The 20,781-nt window shown below is 38.8% G+C and overlaps 1 protein-coding gene across 1 annotated transcript in view; it reads left to right on the top strand.

The window, feature by feature from the left end:
- Positions 1 to 20,541, top strand: part of LOC131427471 (uncharacterized) — a 165,021-nt gene extending 144,480 nt beyond the window's left edge. The window contains exons 2-4 of the mRNA XM_058590690.1: positions 17,330 to 17,890; positions 17,955 to 18,371; positions 18,437 to 20,541. Of these exons, the coding sequence (XP_058446673.1) occupies positions 17,330 to 17,890; positions 17,955 to 18,371; positions 18,437 to 19,522 (2,064 nt within the window). The 3' untranslated portion in view covers positions 19,523 to 20,541. The remainder of the gene's footprint in view (positions 1 to 17,329; positions 17,891 to 17,954; positions 18,372 to 18,436) is intronic.
- Positions 20,542 to 20,781: the final 240 nt, after the last annotated feature.

Here is a 20,781-nt window from a genome sequence, read left to right as displayed (position 1 = left end):
TATGTAGGTCTTTTTCGTTGATGACCAAACGAACCTGCTTTGGCTATACCGGCTCTCGACTTCCGTCCATTAAAACTTTTTTGAGACAATTAAAATAATTTTGAGCTCCACGGTATTATTTATGAGAGTATAAAAGATATTAGAAAAGTAAGGTGAATAAAAACAATTATAATCTTTGTAATTGCAAAAAATTGCTTTAATAAATATCTTTCTACAGAATTGTATTGATGGAGGTCATTAAAGACTAAATTCGAAACAGTATTTCAGTTCCAGGGTTGACGGTTCAATGCGGACGGCATTGATTTTGCAAGCCAGTTGTCAAATATTTAAGCCTTGAGATGGAAAGATTATTGAAGATTCCCGAAGTTATGTGATTTTTTTAGGTTGGTTCCCGAAGTTATTTTTTTACGCGAATTTTCTAAGGTATCCGGTTTTTTTTTGTTTTGTCGGTTTTTTTGTTTGTTTTGAAACGTCGAGATCTGGTGATATCCAGTGCTGTAGTTGCGGTTAGTCACAGTTAGTCAGTGACTAACCAGCTCATAAAACTTCAACTTCTCAGGAATCGAGAAAATTTGTTTTTTGGAAATTTTTATAATAACTGATTCAAGTAACCACGAAGGGTGCCAAAGCATTAATACCTATTGAGATATCGAATCGTTTTTTAATTATTAGCTAAATACATAACATCTTGTAAAGATAATTAGAAAGGGCGCCCTAGGAATGTTTCTTGGGCACAGAATAACGATAGGAGAAATGAAAAGAGCGCCCTTTAATTTATTCCAGGGCGCAGAGTGAAAGTATTTAATACATCAAATGATCCAACTGAGGACGTAAATCATAATTTTTTTCAATCTAAATAAATAACATCTTGTAAGGATAATTTGAAAGGGCGCCTTATCATTGATTCCAGGGCGCAGAATCACGATAGGAGAAATGATAAGAACACTCATATAATTGCTACTAGGGCTTAGTTTGAAAGTATTTTAAAATACATTCAATAATCCTTTAATAAATCCTATATTCGTATAATAAATAATATTTTGTAGGTAAGATTTGAAGAGGATGCCGATATAATTTATTCCAGGGCACAGGGTGAAAGTATCTTAAAATACATCAAATAACTCTACAGCGTAAATCAATATTTTTTTCAAGCTAAATAAATAACATCTTGTAAGGATAATTTGGAAGGGCGCCTTAGGATTGATTCCAGGGCGAGTAATCACGGTAGGATAAATGAAAAGAGCGCCCATATAATTGCTCCTAGGGCACAGGGTGAACATATGTTGAGATTTATCAAATTAATTCACTGAGGGAATCATTAATTATTTTCATGCTAAATAAATAACATCTTGTAAGGATAATTTGAAAGGGAGCATTAGATATGATTCCAGGGTGCAGAATCACGGTAAGAGAATTAAAAAGGGCTCCCATATCAATAATTCTCGGGTGCAGGGTGTAAGTATTTTTAAATACATCAAATGATTCTATTGAGGGCGCAAATCATTATCTATTTTCAAACAAAAAAATCTTGAAAGCCTAATTTGGAGAGCGCCTTAGGAATGATTCAAGGGCGCCGAATCACGGTAGGAGAGTTGATAAAGGCGCTCCTAAAACTAATTCCAGGGCGTATGGTGGATAAATTTTTAAATACTTTTTATAATTCTACTGACGGCGCGAATCATTATTTATTTTCAAGCCAAATAAAAACATAAGTAAGGAGTGATTTATTATATTCAAACATAAAATATATTAGCATTTATAACTGTCTGTAATCTTCATCAACAGCTTTCAATTCTTTCAAGTTGACTCTATTGAACAATTGGACGGTAATGAAGTTTTGAGCAAGAAATGATGAAGTTCAATAATTTTGAACAAGGTGAAATTTTATGATTACAGGCATCTTTTCTTCAAACTCGGTCTTGTTTAGGGAAGATCGGTATAGTAGAATTATTTACCACATGTATTAAACTGTTGGCGATTTCATTAGTATTTTTCTATTTCTTATATGCATCTGAGATAAGACTTTGTAAGATTTTATCATTTTGATTAAATACCGACTCAATACATAGTGAGGTGGTTCACCTTTCGATAACACTCACAATAGCATTAAATTCACTTGTGAAGAAGCAAATAATAGCAGACTTCTAAGAAATTCTCATCATAAAGAATACGGGAAACCTATCCTTTTTAATATATAGAAAACCAACCAATGGAGAAAATATTATACGTTATACTTCAAATCATTCTCATCAGCTTAAAATGTCAGTTTTTCATTGAATGCTTAAACTTGCCCATAGAGACAATGCGGTAAGAAACGAGAAATAATTCATTCTAGATATTGGGAAGTTCAATGGATGTTCGGAGCAATCAATTCAAACAGTTTTTGATAAAAAGAAAAACCTTTCGAAAAAAGCAATCACTTACTACTTTAACCCAACCATCAGAAAATTCAAAAAGAGTTTCAGTAAGTAAAATTAGATAAGGTTTTCATTCTAAGTCAGAAGTAGCGAAATATGTAGCTGAAAGTAGAAGAATATATGTAAATATATAAACATTCCAAGTTTTAATTTATTCATATGTAACTTAGCAAAATGAGTTATCTTGTAAGATGTAAAATGATTGATAAAAATAAGCATTTTCTTCTGAATATGTGATATTCGTGTTTATCGATTACCCAATTTGCTTACACAATTCGAAAAAATCTTGTGATTTTACGTCTTATAAGATGCACATAAATGGAGCGTCGCACACTTCATACGTATTTATATTCAAGAACATGGAAAGTTGTGTGATTAAAGAACAAAAGATCGATAGAAACAGCGCGGACTTCAACCGTGAAACATTAGACTACAAGCACGCCATTTAATGGATTGAACCACAGATGCTAATATTTGCATAGTAAATAGCTGATGCATATAAATCCATACATCGGCACTTAGTAGCCGAATTTTATATTGCGTCATTGGACAAGTTAAGTATACTTAACTTGTCCAATGACGCAATATTAAATTTGTACAGAATTTTACAAGCTCCGTGTGTTATGTGCACTCGGCTACCAAGTGCCCATGTAATTTTCAAATCACACAATTTTCCATGTTCTTGAATATAAATTCGTGTAAAATACGACGCTCCATTTATGTTCATCTTATGAGATGTGAAATCACAAGATTCAATAGAATATTTCGCAACTTTCACAGCAAGATGTTTTCAATACAATCAAAAGCCTGGATATATAACAAAAAACAGTTTTGAAAAAGTAGATTTTGCACTCTATCTCACAATCACACAATCGGAACTATTATTTGAAAAAATAATAAATACAGAAAGTGAAAATATTGACACCTTACCATGACCACACCTACTTAGAAACATTCAGATTATGATAACACATTATGTTTGTTGCAAATGAGTTTTCATGATTGAATTGTGTGGCAATTATAGAGCTTCAGGAGTTAAAGAGTTAAATGAAGTTTTTGAGGAAAATACGGTGCCCCGCTCGCATCAAATAAGTCTGATGGTAGAACTATATAACTGTTGTATACAAAAATACGAAGATGAAGAAACAACAAACCCCGTTATAGAAATCTAACTTCAGTCAATTGCATTGCGCCCCTGTACCATGGAAATCAAGGCGCCCCATCAACAAAGTCAGCGACTAACCAATGAAATTTGAACAACTACCGCACTGGTGATATCCCGATATTTTTTTGATTACACAAGATCTCTACGTTTCATGCGTTTCTAAGCCATTTGGCATGAAAAAACTTGTAGTAGGTAATGTTAGAGACATAACCGCAAGATTGACGACACTGATTCTGCTTGAAAATCGATTTTAGAAAATCAAATTATTGTATATGAGGAAATTAACTCTTTGCTTGGTTCTTCATTTCGGAATTCATTCATTTTTAATTTTTCGTTCCGATTAAAAGTATTTTTACTGTTACTCGCAAGCAAACTACCCGCAGCTGAATGATGTAATCGCGGGACTCAATTCAGGCTTTCAGAAGGTGGTATTTTCTATGATATTGATAAGCCGTTTACTGGATTTATGAAATTTTCTAGATTTGCACGAAAGTGATGAATTTCACCTTCGATTTGCAAGGAAAGAAATATCTATCAATAGTTCTTAAAATAACATTTAGAGCCATTAGAGCCCCATTATTTTTCACTTTTCGTTCTCCTTTCCTCCAATGCAAACGACCAGAAGCTGGATGATGCAATAACTTTTGCTAGAAACGAAACTGGCTTTGGAACGAACCGCAACACCTCTGCTCAGATGAGGATGACATAATATCGATCGATAAATCGAGCAATCGATTAATAACGCAGAGTATCGAGTAATATTTAATCGATCAGTTTGAATCTAATATTCAATTTTTAAACTATGTTTGAGTATTTTCTATTATTCTTTCACAAAACGAATGGAAGAAGTTGTAAGCTTTTAATTAATACCGTGTTTATTATGTATACATTGTTTAAATATAGAAAAATTACGTCCAAACAAGAAACATCAAAATCAATCGAGTCTATAAATAGACCCTGTTACACGTTTGCTAGCTTCAGTCTAGAAAAATCCATGAACGGAAGCACATCGAGTGCGCAGACTGATATTTACGCCAAGACAGAAGAACTACACTCGGCATTATTCAACTGGTGCTTCATACAATGGCAAATATAAGGTTTCGTTCATCCAGTCTAAACGCAGAAAAACAACAACTAGTTCTTCTATAAGCATATTCGTTGTTGGTCATTTGCAGTGTGAGTTTCGCTTCGAATAAAAGCCTCTGATCGTTTGCATTGGTGGAAAACGAAAACGAAAGTGGACAACGATGGGGAACATTATACAAAATCATCCGTTCTAATGGCTCAAAATGTTATCTAAAGAACTATTAATATTATTTTCTGTGCAAATTGAAGGTAAAAATCATTAATATTGTGGAAATCTAAAATAATATGATAGGTTGCGCATTTTATGTTGGGCTAATTTCACACCAAATAAAAGCAAATAAAACCAGCAAACGGTTTACCAATATCATAAAAAATAGCACCTCCAGAAAGCCTGAAATGAATCCCGCGATTATATCATTCAATTGCTGGTCGAAAAAATACATTTAATCGAAAAATGAAAATTGATCATCTGAACTGAAGAAGTTAAACTTAAAATTCTATACGTTGGTATTTTTGTAACCGTTAGAACGGCTCTTCTGAACTTTTGAGCTATTATGTTCATTGTTCGCTCCGTTCGCAGTGCGGCTTTCGCTTCAAACAAGTGCGGAAAATTTATCAAAGTATGAAAACAACGTAGAGAATACATATACAAATCGACAGTTCTAAGGGCCATAAATGATAGTGTGAAACCCGCAATTACGGAGAAATCATTTCGTTCCAAACCACTTTCAGTGTCTCTTTTATTTTACGTAGATCCAAACAAAGAGTCAATTGGATTTCCTCATATACATTTATTTGATTTTCCAAAATCGATTTTCAATCAGAATAAGTGTCGTCACTAATCCATACAACGTCCAACTTCATGGGTGCCACGACTCGGTGCGGAACGTTAGCGCTGTAGGGAAGGGCACACAAGCATATGGTAGATTTACTTTGTGCGCCGTTCACCAAACGAGAGGCAACCGATTTGTTCGGAATTTTGTCCGTGAAAATAATCACTAACTGTGTTGAAAGTTGAAGAAATGGTAACCTTCGGTACTTTTCAGAATCCAAACCTTATTACAAAGGTCTAATGAAATTTTACTTCAAATAGATACTTTATTAGTAGAACAATGTACCAAAATAAATGTTGAAATTTTTTTAAAGTGATCTGCCTCCTTTTCGACAGCAGTCCTACGTCAATCTTGCGGTTATTTCTTTAACATTACCTACTACAAGTTTTTAGAAAAAAACATTCTAACTGTTTGTTACATTTTGAGCAAACCCTTGAATGATTGTTGTAATTTAATATTCATAGTAATCATTTTGATCTTTCACCCCAATGTGTTTCCGCACTTCCTAACATGCACTACAGATTCAAATTTGTTTCACTCAACCTCATAATACATCAGCCGACAGGATAGATTACCGGCGGGGGATCGAAAATCATGATCACCCGCTCTACTTTCTCGCTTACGTAATGTAGGTTTGGTTACATAACATTGCCGAACGCGCGTAGTCCAGCAGGAATTTCCAGCACAAAGCATGACCTCGCGCGCTGCTGACTGGTCGCACGACGGCAGCCGACCCGATGAAAGCGATCAGCACCTCTCTCTACTGGCGGGTGTAAAGGTTCAGTCTCGACAGCAGGTCTCGTCAAGTGCCGGTGGTCAGTTTCGGTGTCGAGGATCCGGGTACGGTGAGCACGAAATTCCATGGTCACAAATCGAAACCTAAACGTTTCGTTTAGCTGCCGTTAATGACTAATTGTAAAAATATCGCCAGTCAGCATCTCGATAGAGCGAGAAAAAAATCTCCATTTCTGTGGAGTAAGCGTGTGTGAGGGTTGTGCATGCGGGAAGCATGACATGATCACCTTTTGTGCTGCGTGAACGATAGCGTTGGTGCCACTTTCACGCCCTCTTTATGAAAAATTCGATCGGAATTGTTACCCGTGGGCACATTGCATTACTTGGGAATGGATGTCGCAACTTCGATGAAGGTGCAAACATAGTCGCTTCAAGTGAGAGGTAATAATAAATTCATCAATTCATTAATCATGCGGTGTGGAACGACTATTGTAAGCAGTTAATCGAAATACAACATATGCCGGAACTAATCGAGAGTCGATCCAAACAGAATGTTTGTGAAGTGTGAAATAATTCTGATCGAATTTAAATGTGATTATATGTCATCTAGTTCAACTGGTGGAATAGATACTCAGAAATAATCTTGCTATGCGTGAACGCACTTCATTCTGAATAAGAAACCTATTTTAATCCACCTAAGAGTGTTACGATTCTCATTACTATTAATATGTTAAATCGATTCAAATTTCTTTTTTAGACTTGCATAATGTTGTTGGATTGTTTGTTCATTAACGTACTAGACCTACAAATTTAAACAGTTTTCTGTCCTATGTGGAAGAATTTACGTGCTATGAACTTAAAACGACTGTATACAGTACTTAACACCTATCATATTGCATTTCCGGAACCGGGACTCGCCTTCGGATTAAATTCACTAGCACAGATTAGGATTGGTTAGAAAATTATCAGGTGTACAACTTTGCTTCCGCCGTTTTCCGATAGGTGGCTGTACCGACTAAGGGCTGGTCAAAATCCATAGATGATAATGCCTGTAAAGTTAGTTGTGTTGTTTTCGGATTATTTACGCTCGAAAATGTCTGTTTATGTGCCCAATTCTCGCCATTTGCGGGAAGTTTGACTTTTCTGTTACAATTTGGAAAAAAAAATGCACTCAGAAACTTACGGTGATGCTGCTCTGAGTAAAAGTCATGGTGGTGGAAGAGAAAAAACCTTCAAAGATGAACAACTAGAAGCATTGCTTGATGAAGATTCGTGCCAAAACCAAGAAGAGCTTGACGAGTGAGTGAGTCAGCAAACCATTTCCAAACGTCACAAGGCCCTGGGCATGATTCAGAAAGAAGGAAACTGGGTGGTGAACGAGTTGACAACACGACAATGCTCGTCCTCACGTCGCAAAAGTGGTCAAAAAGTACCTGGAAACACTGAAATGGGAAGTCTTGTCCCACCCGCCGTATTCCCCAGATGTCGCCCCTTCTGACTTCCACCTATTCCGTTCGATGGCACACGGCAGATCAACATTTTCTATTGTCACAGACATTACTGGAGGACGTGAATACGAATGAAACTGACATGCTTCTTCTACACTTCCTAATATAAACAATCGTTCATATCAACTAAAGGCATGGATTTTTTTTCGCTTACAGAATTGTAACGGTTCATCTATAATAACAAACGATTTATTAACGACAAACATATACTATCAAACAATTTAATAACACGCAACAAATAAGAATAAATGGATTTTCATACTCAGTAGAGAAAAACTTCGCATCCTTTGGGAGAATTCTAAATGATGATCAATAATTTTAAAAGGAACCTATTTCCGGAATTTATCCGATGTTTACAACTGTTGAGTACTTTCTGCCATCATTTATTTTCCTACACCAGAACAAAAATTCAGGATTCAGGAACTGAAACTGGATTCAAGAACGAAACACGAAACATGGATTAAGTTAAGAATTCAGCTGCAAAATTCTGGTTCGTATTCCAGATCAAGAATTCAGTTCATGAATTTTGTTCCAAAATTATGAAACTGAACTCGTTTTCGGAATTCAGGTCTCGAATTAAGTTATAGAACGAAATTCTCAACTTGAATTCTGAGAAGACGAATGCTTGCTACACCGTCCGAAAATCAAATGTGAGCGCGAACTGAATGTTTGAGGTTTTATACCACGCAGAAGGTCGGTTGTTGCTACTCTTGGTGGAAGGTTCTTACCAATACGTACAGTTTTGTGTAAAGCACAAGAAAAAACTTGTACTAGGTAATAATAGAGACATAACCACGAGATTGACGTTGAACTGCTGTGGAAAGGGGCAGATCACTTTAAAAATGCAGCTTTATTTTGGTACATTGTTCTACTAATAAATTATCCATTTCGAGTAAAATCTTATTAGATCTCTGTAAAATACTTTGGTTTCTGAAAAGAAGGTTACCATTTCTCAAACTTTCAACACAGTTAACTATTATTCCGACGAGCAAAATTCCAATCAATGCCTCTCGTTTGGCGAACGGCGCACAAAGTAAATCCGCCACATGCTTGTGTACTCTTCTCAACAGCGCTAAGATTCAGCAACGAGTCGTGGCACCCATGAAGTTTGCGTCGTATGGATTAGTGACGACACCTATTGTTATTGAAAATCGATTTTAGAAAATCAAATTAATGTACTAGTAAATCCAATCAACTCTTCGCTTGATTTAATGCAGAGACACTGAAAATAGTTCGACTGTAATTGCGGATTATAACACTATCATTTATGACCCTTAGAACTGTTAATATGTATATGTGTTCTCTCCGTTGTGTTTATATTTTGTTGAATGTTCAGAACTTGTTTGAAACGAAAGCCGCCCTGCGACCGAAGTGAACAATGAACATAATAGATTAAAAGTTCAAAAGAACTGTTCTAACGGCTACAAAAATACCAACGTATATCAGAATGAAATATTTTTTTCTTTGCCACATGCGGTCGTTTCTTTGCAAATTCAGCCTTCAAGTGCTCCAATAACGCTATATAATATTCACTGTTGATGGTATTACCGTTCTCAAGATAGTCGATGAATATTACACCACGCATATCCCAAAATACCGAGACCATAGCCTTTCCAGCCAATTGCCGTGCTTTCGGGCGGTTTGGACAAGATTTATCAGTTGCTGTCCACTCAGAAGACGATCGTTTTGATTCCAGAGTGAAGTAATGAATCCATGTATCATCCATTGTCACATATTGAAGCAAAAATTCAGGTTTAGTACGTTTAAACATGACCAAACACTGCTCAGAATCATCAACACGTTCTCGTTCTTAGTAAACAGTGAGCAAACGCGGCACTCACTTTAAATAGAGCTTTCTAATTGTCAAATGGACATGCAATATAATCATTCTTTTGACATCTTTACGATGTCAGCTAACTCAGACAACTTAACTTTTCGATCATTCAAAACGATTTTGTGTTTTTTTTTAAGTTTTCTGATGTTACCGCCTCATTTGGATGTCTACTGCATTCTTCATCATCGGTGTCTCTACGACCACGTTTGAAGTTAGCAAAACAACGTTTTATTGTTGTTTTTGATGGACTAACAGTTTGAAGCCATTGCTTCGCTTGAACGAAATTGTTATTAATCCATTGTTCTGGAAATAACAAAAGTAGTGTCATTCTTAGCACAATAACTCACAATAAAAAATGAATAGAATATCATGGAATTTTAAAGCTCTCTTTTAAAGGTTAGTATTTACTGAAAAAAGGTAACTGCAATAAAACTAGCGCCATCTATGTGTTAGGCGCGGGACTTTGTGCAACTTAGTTTGGAAAACCCGTGTAAGTATTTGTGAATGAAAAAATCGGATAAAAACATTGAGAGCAAAAACCGGATATGGATTTTGCAATGCAAGAACCGTTTAAAAACATCTTTTCTGCAAGAACCGGATAGAAACTTAACCGGTTTATGCATTCAAAGTTTTTACAAACTGCCGCTGTGGGAACTCAGCATAAGGAGAGTATCGAAAATAAGCTATCCACACAGTTTTCTTTCAAATTATGATGAAAAACGATATTTTATTCAAACTAAAAATTGATCCTCTATTGCACGAGGTTAAACTTGAGCATAATGAAAACCGGATGAAATTTAAGTTATTCCTTCGCGAATTTTCGAGCTTTTGGTCGAACGCTCTTCTACAAGTTCCGGACAAGTGTTACATCGCATTTTTTGGACGCTTGACCATTTTTTTTTTGAACTCCTGCATGTTCCCAGCTACCTTACCAGCCTTCTTGAAGACCCTCTTCACGATTGCCCAGTAACGTTCGATGGGTCGAAGCTGAGGGAAATTTGGTGAAATGATATTTTTCCCAACGAAATTTATACCCTTTTCCGCAAGCCAATTGACAGTGGTTTTGGCATAGTGAGCCGACGCTAAATCCTGCCAAAATAGTGGAGGTGTACTATGCTTTTTACATATTGGCAGCAATCTCTTTTCTTTTTCACTGTGTTAATGGCGAACATGACAACTTGTGCGTCTTTAGTGCAGAATCAAATTGCAAAAATTGTGTGAAATAATTTCCTATTCGTGAAAAATTGTGTGCTGAATTAGTGCTTGAATTGTGTTAAATACAGATAAGTAGTGTGTTCTGTGCATGCTTCTATTTGTATTGATAAAAGCATTGAAATTACCGTGCGACGTTCGCCCAAAGAAGCGGCGTCGTTCCGTAATTTATTGAATGATTATTGTATTGTTTTTGCACCGTTTTTTGTTCTGTGATTTGTTCTCCTCTTGTGTGTGTCGGGCCGCTTGGTTTGTTCATGAAGCATGGGGGAATGCAAGAAGTGTGGGGAGAACATAGCCATATCAGATGTTGGAATTAAATGTTTGGTTTGTGAGAATGTATTTCACCAGCGCTGTTCTGGCCTTACCCGAGCTATTGCTAATTGGGTAGCGGATTTACCGGCGCTATTGTTTAAATTTTCAGAATGCTTAGAAGGTAACGTTGTATCTAGTATTGTCGATAACGATGTTCATTCGTTCATTAGCGATATGAAGAAGGAGATGGAGAAACTAACATTTCATTCCATTTCTGAATCGTTCGCTGGTTTGCGGGAGAGCATCGAAAAACAGATTAATGTCGCAATAGAGAGTGGAATCGAGAGACTGATCAGGTCTTCCAATGAAGCTTTCGAGAGAAAGATGGCATGCTTGGAAAACAGTGTTGCCAAAAAGTTGGAAGATTTGAAAAGTTTACCGATTTCAAATAATATGCAAAATTACAATGAATTGGCTGTAAAAAACAGAAAAAAAATTATTGTTGAGAGGAAGACTCATTCAGAGTCTGACAAAAATCCCTGCCGAAAACGAAAATTATTGTCGAATAATGATGAAGAAACGATGCTTGTTGACAATGATAATGACGAAAATAATAATGAAGTTTTTGCTAAAAAGGACATTTCATACGCAGATATTTTATCAGGGAAATCTAAAATTAGAAAAGTTAGCATCAAAAATCGTAAGACTCGCCCGGTTATTGTGATAAAACCGATCGAGTCGTCACAAACGAGCGATGATACAAGAAAATTTTGAAAGACAAGTTGGATCCAAGGGCACACAGAATTAGTAACTTTAAAAATGGTAAAAATGGTTCGATTATTGTTGAGTGTGCAACAGGAGAAGACATTCAGACTTTAAAAAATAACATCGAAAGCAATTTGGGAGTTAATTACAATGCTGTTGTACCCACGCCTGGTAAACCAAAACTGAAAATAGTGGGGATGAGTGATCGATATTCCGCTGATGTATTTATTGACCTATTGAAAAGTCAAAATCATGAAATTGTGATTGAAGACGTAAAAGTTGTAACTGACTTTGAGAATCCTCGCTTCAAATATAACAAATATAGTGTTATAATTGAGGTAAATAAGAACACTTATTCTAGCTTGATGGCCGCTGGCAAGGTGTGCGTCGGCTGGGATAGGTGTTCGGTTTTCGAGTCGTTCTACGTATTGCGCTGTTTCAGGTGTGGTGAGTTTGGTCACAAGAGCACCGAATGTTCGCATAAAGAAAATTGTTCCAAATGCAATGCTGCACATAGAACATCTGAGTGTGCTTCAACTGATTTTAAATGCGTTAATTGTCTGAAAATGAACACTGTACGTAAAATGAATTTGGATATCAACCATCCAGCATTTAGCAAGCAGTGTCCGGTATATTTGAGACTGCTTGAATCGAGAAAGAACAACATAAGTGAATAGCAACTAACGAAGGGGAGATTATCGGAAATATTGTACTTAAATATTGCCGGTTTATCTACTAATTTTGTCGCATTACGGCATCTTGTGGAGAATAACTGTCCTTTGTTAGTTTTGCTCTCAGAAACACATATAGTTGATTCTGATGCTTTCGATCAGTTCAGTATTCCGGGTTACACTATTGCGTTTTGCTTGTCACATTCCAGACACACGGGTGGAGTGGCCATTTACGCCAGAGAATCGATTAAGTTCAGCATTCTATCAAACGAAGTAGTTGGAAATAATTGGTTCTTGGGTATATCAGTTGAGAGAGGCATGCAGATGGGAAACTATGGAGTTGTATATCATTCCCCTAGTTCAAACGATCGCCAGCCTCTGGAAATTCTAGAAAACTGGTGGGAAAATTTTGTAGATTTTAGTAAACTTAATATTATTGCGGGAGATTTCAACGTTGATTGGCTCAGTGATCAGAGTTCGAATCACTTGAGACAGTTAGCAGAATTCTTCAGTTTCAAACAAACTGTGAATGAATTTACAAGAATTTCGAGACATAGCAGAACTTTGATAGATCACGTATATTCCAATTTTGACGGAGTTTATTCGTGTGTGGAGACCGATTGCAAGATTTCAGATCATGAGACAATTGCAATTTCCATAGCGAGTACCCCTAGAGATTGCAAAAACACAGTGAAAATTAAATGTTGGAAAAAATATTCAAAGCAAGCCATGCCTCGACTTGTGTCAAGTAGCTTGTATTGTACGCAGTTGACTGGAAATTTGGATCGCAGGGCATCTATTCTTACGGACGTATTAAAAAAGTGTACTAATAAATTAGTAACTGAAAAGTACGTTAGTTTGAACAGCTCAAGTAGCTGGTACTCGATGGACCTCTTACGATTAAAACGAAGGAGTAGCATATAAATGGTTTGAAAGCTATTTATTTGATAGAACTCAGAGAACTGTTTTCAACGATGTTGTGTCTAGTTTCCAGGGTAATTCACTTGGTGTGCCACAGGGTAGTGTTTTAGGTCCGATTTTATTCATTATGTACATAAATGACATGAAGCGAGTTTTACGGTTTTGTGAAATAAATTTGTTTGCTGACGATACTGTTCTGTTCATTACAGCTAAGGATTTGGATGAAGCGGTTGCACATTTGAACGAGGACTTACATTCTCTGGCTCAGTGGTTGACATTCAAGCAGTTAAAACTGAATGTCGCGAAAACTAAATATATGGTTATTTCTGCTTTAAGCACTGGACGTGAAGCCAGCATTGAAATTGATGGAGAGATTATTGATCGCGTTAGAGAGTTGAAGTATCTTGGAGTCATAATTGATGAAAAGCTAACATTCAAATCTCACGTTAACAACATCATCAAGAAGGTTGCCAAAAAGTACGGTGTATTATGCCGTCTGAAAAATGATTTAACGACCAGTAGTAAAATTCTTCTGTATAAATCAATAATCTCTCCTCACATTGACTTCTGCTCATCGATTCTGTTCCTTGCTAACAACACGCAAATATTGAGACTCCAGCGATTGCAAAATAAGGTCATGCGATTGATTTTGAAATGTAATAGATATACTTCCTCTAATATTCTATTGAACGCATTACAATGGCTTTCAGTGAAACAGAGAGTATATTATTTAACAATGGTGTTCATTTTCAAAATCTTAAATGGAATGCTGCCTCGATATTTGTGTGATCGGATTGAAAGAGGAAGTGACTTGCATAGGTACAATACTAGAAATGCGTCTGATGCGAGAACACCAAGCTTTTTGTCAGCCAGATCCCAGAACTCGTTATTGTACAAAGGGATTAGTTTTTTCAATTCGATGCCAGGACGAATCAAGCGGGCTGCAACATTGAGGGAGTTCAAAAAATTGTGTATTTCACACATAAAATCTATTTTGTAATTAGATCTTTAATGAATTAGTGCAATTTGATCTTTTCGAAAACTGTGTAAAATGACGAAGATTGTATTTATTTTATTTTTGTTTTTTTTTTTCAAGTAAGACGCATTAGGTTGTTATGTTCTGTATGATGATGATGGATTTTTAATAATTTGTTTAGTTAAAAAAAAATGAGTTGTCTACAAAAGTATGAGCCTCGCGCGTGCAAAGCAGGTAGAGGCAATCTGGAAATTGAATATGACTGGAACTGGATATGTTCTCTTTTATTTTTGAGAGCTTTAGCATTCTACGTGTCGAGATCGAATCTTAACTTTGTAAGATTTGATGAATTATTTATTGATTATATTTCGGAAATAATAGGGATCGGAAGTTGTTGATGGAATTGGGCTTGGCTCTGCTCATCCGCAGTCTCGTTACTCCATCGTAGCTGATTTGTGCAGCGATGAACTGGTCCGGCGGGAAGGGCCAGGTGAATTACTGTCTGATACTGACAAAGATATCGGGTTCGATTCCTGATTTGTTCAAGGATCTTCCCGGGTTGGAAATTTTCTTGAATGACCCTGGATAGTAAATCGGAAATATTTGAATGTTTTCTTGTTCTCAGTTGTACTTTAGAAGGAGAATCTATACCTGCTGGATTAACCAGATCGTTTTATATTTAGTTAACTGGTTAAAATATGTGATGCAATATTTATTATCATTTAGATAAATCGTCCAGCTCACACCTTTGTAGGGGTATGAGGCGGGACCATCATCATCATCATCATCTTCTGGAGACACTCAGATCGATAGATTTCTTCATTTATAGTTCCGGTAGTGTAAAAAATGGTTGACTTCAAACCACAGGAACATATTGCTTGCCATACCAGTACCTTTCGACCGAATTTCTCCACTTGAATCGACCTGTCCGCGTCGCTCACATCCTCCCCAACGACGACAGTAAAGTATTGTGGACCTGTAAGGGTTTTTGAGTCCTCCTTTACATAAGTCTGATCGTCCATTAAAACGCATGCATCCGGACACTGCAAAAGACGCGAATACAATTTCCGGGCCCTTGTTGCTGCTCGCTTCTTCTGTTCTACACTTTGTTTCGAGATTTTTTGCTTCTTGTAGGTCTTCAGGTGATTTCGCCTCTTGATATGCTGGATCATTCCAACACTTGTTCCTGCTTTTTTGGCCAAATCACGTATTGATATTGATTTGTTCTTCATGATTAGAGATACCACTTTCTGGTCCAGTTTCGGGTTGGAAGAGCCGGGTTTGCTGCCTCTTCCTGTTAGCTCATCCAAAGAATAGTGTTCCTCAAACTTATTAATGATCGTCCGGCATGATGAATTCCAAACCGCTACGCCAATTTTCGTATAGTAATACCCTTTTCACTTAGCCATGTGTCCAGAACCTGAATTTTCACTTCCTTTTCAACACGTGAGATTTTGAAAACGCAGAATTTCAAACGCACAAACAAGTAAACAAACGAAAGCTGACAGCCAAACGCACAGCATGCTGTGATCTGAGTATAAAAACCCATCACAAATACATGCGTACAACACAAATGTATGTGGATAGTTTATTTTCGATACACTCCTTAGATCACGTTGCCCTTAACAAACAAGCAACCCATGCTTCGTCCACAGCGACAGTCGGTAAAAACTTTGAATTCAAAAACCGGATAAATACATTTGTTCTGGAAGAACCGGCTAAGTTTTTGTTCGGTTTTGGCATTCAAAGTTATTTTGTCCGATTCTTGCAGAAAAGATGTTTTTAAACGGTTCTTGCATTGCAAAATCCATATCCGGTTTTTGCTCTCAATGTTTTTATCCGATTTTTGCATTCAAAATCACTTATACGGGTTTTCCAAACTTAGTGGCACTTATCCGACTTTTGCCTTCAGTCGTTCATTTATAGATTCGGTTGATTTCGATGTTTAGTGTTTGGACCTATTTTTTCACAATATAAAAAATGTTTTCGTAATGAACGTGGTAGTAACAACAATCCTACATCAATTCCATTCGTTTCGTGAAAGAATAAGAGAAAATACTCAATTAGGGAAAAAGTTATAAAGAAAACAAATTTCGAGTAATTTCGTTACACTTTCGTGTGGTGAAATTTTGCAAATGCATCCAGGTGAGCATAGTAGAGAAAGACGTAGTTGGTTTACTTTTTATACTCGTCCAGTTGAACATCGGGACTGACTACCTCAAAACCATCGTCGCGGGTACAAGAAAACCAAACAAGTTTGATGAGTTTTCCTTATCGTGTAAACAAAATTGAGCAAATTTTATTTTTGGTCACTCTGTCGAAAATTAAACCATAAATTGCTGATAGCATGGAGCCATTCTACATTATAGCATCATTGGTGGATTAGGAAAAGGTTTTTATCTATGTTTTTCATGGGTTTTTTACATGACTTTTGGTTTAAATTGTCCCAATCGCCAAAGGGGTTTGAAATTATCCACTTCTCTCTACTAGAAGATATAAACCCACCAAATTCCTTGACTCTTACATAATGTCTTATTTTAAAACCACAGAAAAAGGTATTTTGGGCTTGTTAGTTTTCATCACACAACTGATGTAACGCAACAGAAAGCAAAAACGTTGCGCAATGACGAACTCACGAACTGTCGTGTGTATCGATTCTATCACAGATTATTTGTAATCCAATCCCAGGTAAAACTTTTTTCCAACTATTGCACCATCGTCCCATCAGCTGGCATTCAATGCAAGCCCGCCACCGACGCTCATTCCAAAGCGGAACTGAAATCCTAATGATCAAACCGCTGTCGTAGGTGTGGCCCTCGCCGAATCCAATTACCAACCGGTGCAATCCGCAAACGAACCAAACTGTCAGCAGATAGCAAACTAACTGTTCAATTTTCTTTCTAATTTTCTTTCATCTTTCATCCCTCGTTTTCCCGGCATGGTCCCGTCAGTTGAGACCGGTAGCATTGCTAATCTGCGCACTGGTGCTCACGCGGGCGACCCAAGCCGTCGTCAACGGTGATGCCCAACGTCGCGAGGCACCGATTGCCGATTCATATGGTGTACCGCCTTCCTCACCAGGTGCTTCTGGTCCGGAACTACCAGCTCCAGTATACGGAGCACCGGCAACGGGACACTATCCACCGCCTCCGCCAGACGTTCCACCTCCTGGACCGATCGTGCCCCACAAAGAGTATGGCGTTCCAGTGCAAAACTTTGGTCCTCCTCAAATAAACATCGAATATGGACCACCTCAACCTCCGAAGCCAGTGTTTCATCATCCACCCAAACCGGTTTACGGGCCACCGCAGCAACCGTTCGGCCCGTCTCCTCCGCATCACTCCTACTCTCCACCACCAAGAAAGCAATCATCCTTCTTGGATTCTTTATTCTCAACTTTCGGATTCGGCGGAGGAAATGAAGAGCATCATCATCATCATCATCAGCCACCCCAGCATCATTACGGACCGCCACCAAAGCCAGTTTATGGTCCACCAGCAGCGGCTTTCCCGGTAAGAATTCTCAATTTATAACTCCTAGCAAACTACTTTTCATGGTACTGCTGTTCCTCCACAGAAACCATCCTACGGAGCTCCAGCATTCCCGCAACCTGCTCCAAAACCGGTGTATGGTCCGCCACCGAAACCGATCTACGGCCCACCGAAACCAGTATACGGACCACCCAAACCCATCTTCAGTGCTCAGCAATCCTTCGGACATCATTCGGCAGTTCATGTGCCTCCAACACCACCGGAAATCAAATGTGACGGATGGAAACCGATCGCCGGACCCGTGATCCAATCCAACAGCCATGCCGAAATTCACGCTCCGGAATCATCCTACGGACCACCTCCGAGTGGTGACTTCCTCGGAAACCACCAGCAGATTTCAAACGGAGATGTTGGTCTACAACTGCCACGGCTAGAGTCCGGTCCGGCCTTCAGCAGCGATCTTCACGGTGGATTGGAATTGCCCAAGGGAAACAGTTTTGAGGTGAGTCGAGTTTGTTTAAGCGCAACTCCGAGTAGGTCTTAAATTAACGATTCAATAATCCACAGATTCATTCGAACTTCATCTCTGACTCTTACGGTGCCCCGCCGGCAGATTCGTACGCGCCGGGAAGCTACAAGCCATCGTTTGCCAAGCATCCACCTCCGAAGATCCAGTTACCGCCGGCTCCACTGTACGGAGCACCAAGCAGACCGGTGTCCTATCCTGGTCTTGGCATTTCCCATGGTAGCATCAGCGGAAACCTAAAACCATGGTCCGGTCCGGTTGCACCTCCACGTCAACCGATCGCGTATCGTCCGCCGGTCCCGGTTGGCCTGATCGAATCCATCGGTCATACGGTGGAACATTTGGATCATTTCGGAACCAAACCGCACTACAACGGCAATGTGTATCTTCCGCCGCCAACCAGTGATGTGGCGACGGCACTTCCCGCCCTGGAACTGAACACTTTACCATCCGATCAACCACCGAAACCGTTCCTGACTCAACATCAACTTCCGGAAGCCCTGGCACAGGTTCAGCAACCTCGTTACCAGGAACAGCAAATCGTAGCCGTGGCCAATGAGTGTGGACATGGTCCGGAACTAGCGTCCCACGGTACCGGTGACGATCAGGTCGGCTACTTTGGAACTTCCGGATCCCAGTCCTACAGCAGTGACGTTTCGAACAGTATCGATACCAGTTACGGTCCACCGGCTTCCGGATCGGCGGGAGAGTTCCGCAACAGTCACCAGTTGCAGGGTAGTGAGTCGATATCCACCGCCAGTCTACCAGGTCTAAACGGTGCTCTGGGAGGTGTCGAGCTGGTCTCTGCTCAAAAATCACAAAGCCTAACTATTCCGGTTCAAGGAAAACATGGCTCCTACCAGTTGCAGTTCCAATCGGCCGACCCGATCGGTTCCGGCCACCAGGGAGGATCTATACCTCACGAGCAAATTTTATCCGAAGGACTTCTGCAGTCGATTCTGTCCGCCATCGAACAGCCCCATTCAAATTCCCAGCCGGACGACGAATCATCCTACGATCCCAACATTGACCACAGCGAAGTGTCGCTGTTCCTGAAGAGTCCCGAGGGACAACAGACGCTAGCGGATCCTCCCAGTGCGTCGTCGTCGTCGGCCCATCGGCGATAAGTTTGGATTTCGTGCGCTTTAGTAGTTAGTCAACGAATTGCTTGGTTTGAGTGAATGCGACCGAAGTTATCTGTTTTTACCATAGGGTGCCCGATTTGGGATGTGGTTTTTCCGTTCGTTTCCATAGTATATCAATGACTTATTTATTTTCATCCGCCCTCCTGTGCACGCCAGCGAACAAATGAAGACAGCAAACCAGTTCAGTTCCAACGAATCGACAGATTAAGCTATCAACTATCCGGCGTAATCTTGACAGAATGAAAACCGCTAAACCGCGGTGCTGGTGGTGCGTCATTCAATCCGTTGAAGCCGTCCAAGTTACCAATGTTACCCGGAATGGGTGAGAAGAAAAAACCGTTGCGTTGATCCGTTGTGTGGAATTAAAGTGTTTTTCAGCTGAAATAAAGAAAAAAAGCTCTCATGGGAATGCACGAGTCTGATTTTGAAGACGCAAATGTGACAGCTTACAAATAATCATCAAAATAGCGAATGTCAGTGCATGCAAGTGGGACTAATGAAACAAGATGCGAGTGCAAGATATTTCGAAGCTTTCCGCTTTCCGCCTCCCGTACCGCCCTCCCTGGGGGCCACGTCTGTAGTGCGACTACGTGAGCAAGTGTCGAAGACGCGGAGGTGGTCTGCACCAATTAGCAACGAATGAATGCAGTCTGAGTGTGGTGAGAGGCTGTGCGTGTGCATCGTATATAGGATTTTAAGTACTTCATACTGAAAAGGGTTCATCGTGATGTCGAGATTTTGACGCGACCCGGGTGCGAGTGTGGAGACTGAGGCGATATTCGTGTGCCAGTGAGGTCGTGTATATTTATTACATATTTGTGTAAGTTAAGAAGTGGAAGAATTACCAATATTATAGCGAAATAGAGAAAAAAATCGAAATATACCAATCGAGATTGTATCATAGCGGGAACATACCGATGACGTCAGTCAGGTCTCGGGTTTATTACAATTTATCGGTGACGATAGAAGGGAACTAGAATAAAATGCATTTTTAAATATAACGAGTATTCTTTTCTGTAAGATGACAAACGTTTCGGGTTGATCGAGTTCTATTTGTTTCGTTGAAAAAATCTGCTTCTTTCAAACTTTTGCTTTCTCAGAATTGATTGCATCCTTTGGGTAAGTACCTGAACAGTGTAAGCGGCAAAACGCGATACGACATTGAATCTGATATATTTTTTTAATAATTGCTCACATCGTCACAAATTTAAAGAAAACAAATATTTAATCCTGATTGAATA

This window comes from Malaya genurostris, chromosome 2 (genome assembly GCF_030247185.1).
Source record: "Malaya genurostris strain Urasoe2022 chromosome 2, Malgen_1.1, whole genome shotgun sequence".
Classification (NCBI taxonomy): domain Eukaryota; kingdom Metazoa; phylum Arthropoda; class Insecta; order Diptera; family Culicidae; genus Malaya; species Malaya genurostris.
The sequence above is the reverse complement of the archived record's forward strand: the minus strand, read 5'-3'. Positions and strand labels throughout refer to the sequence as shown.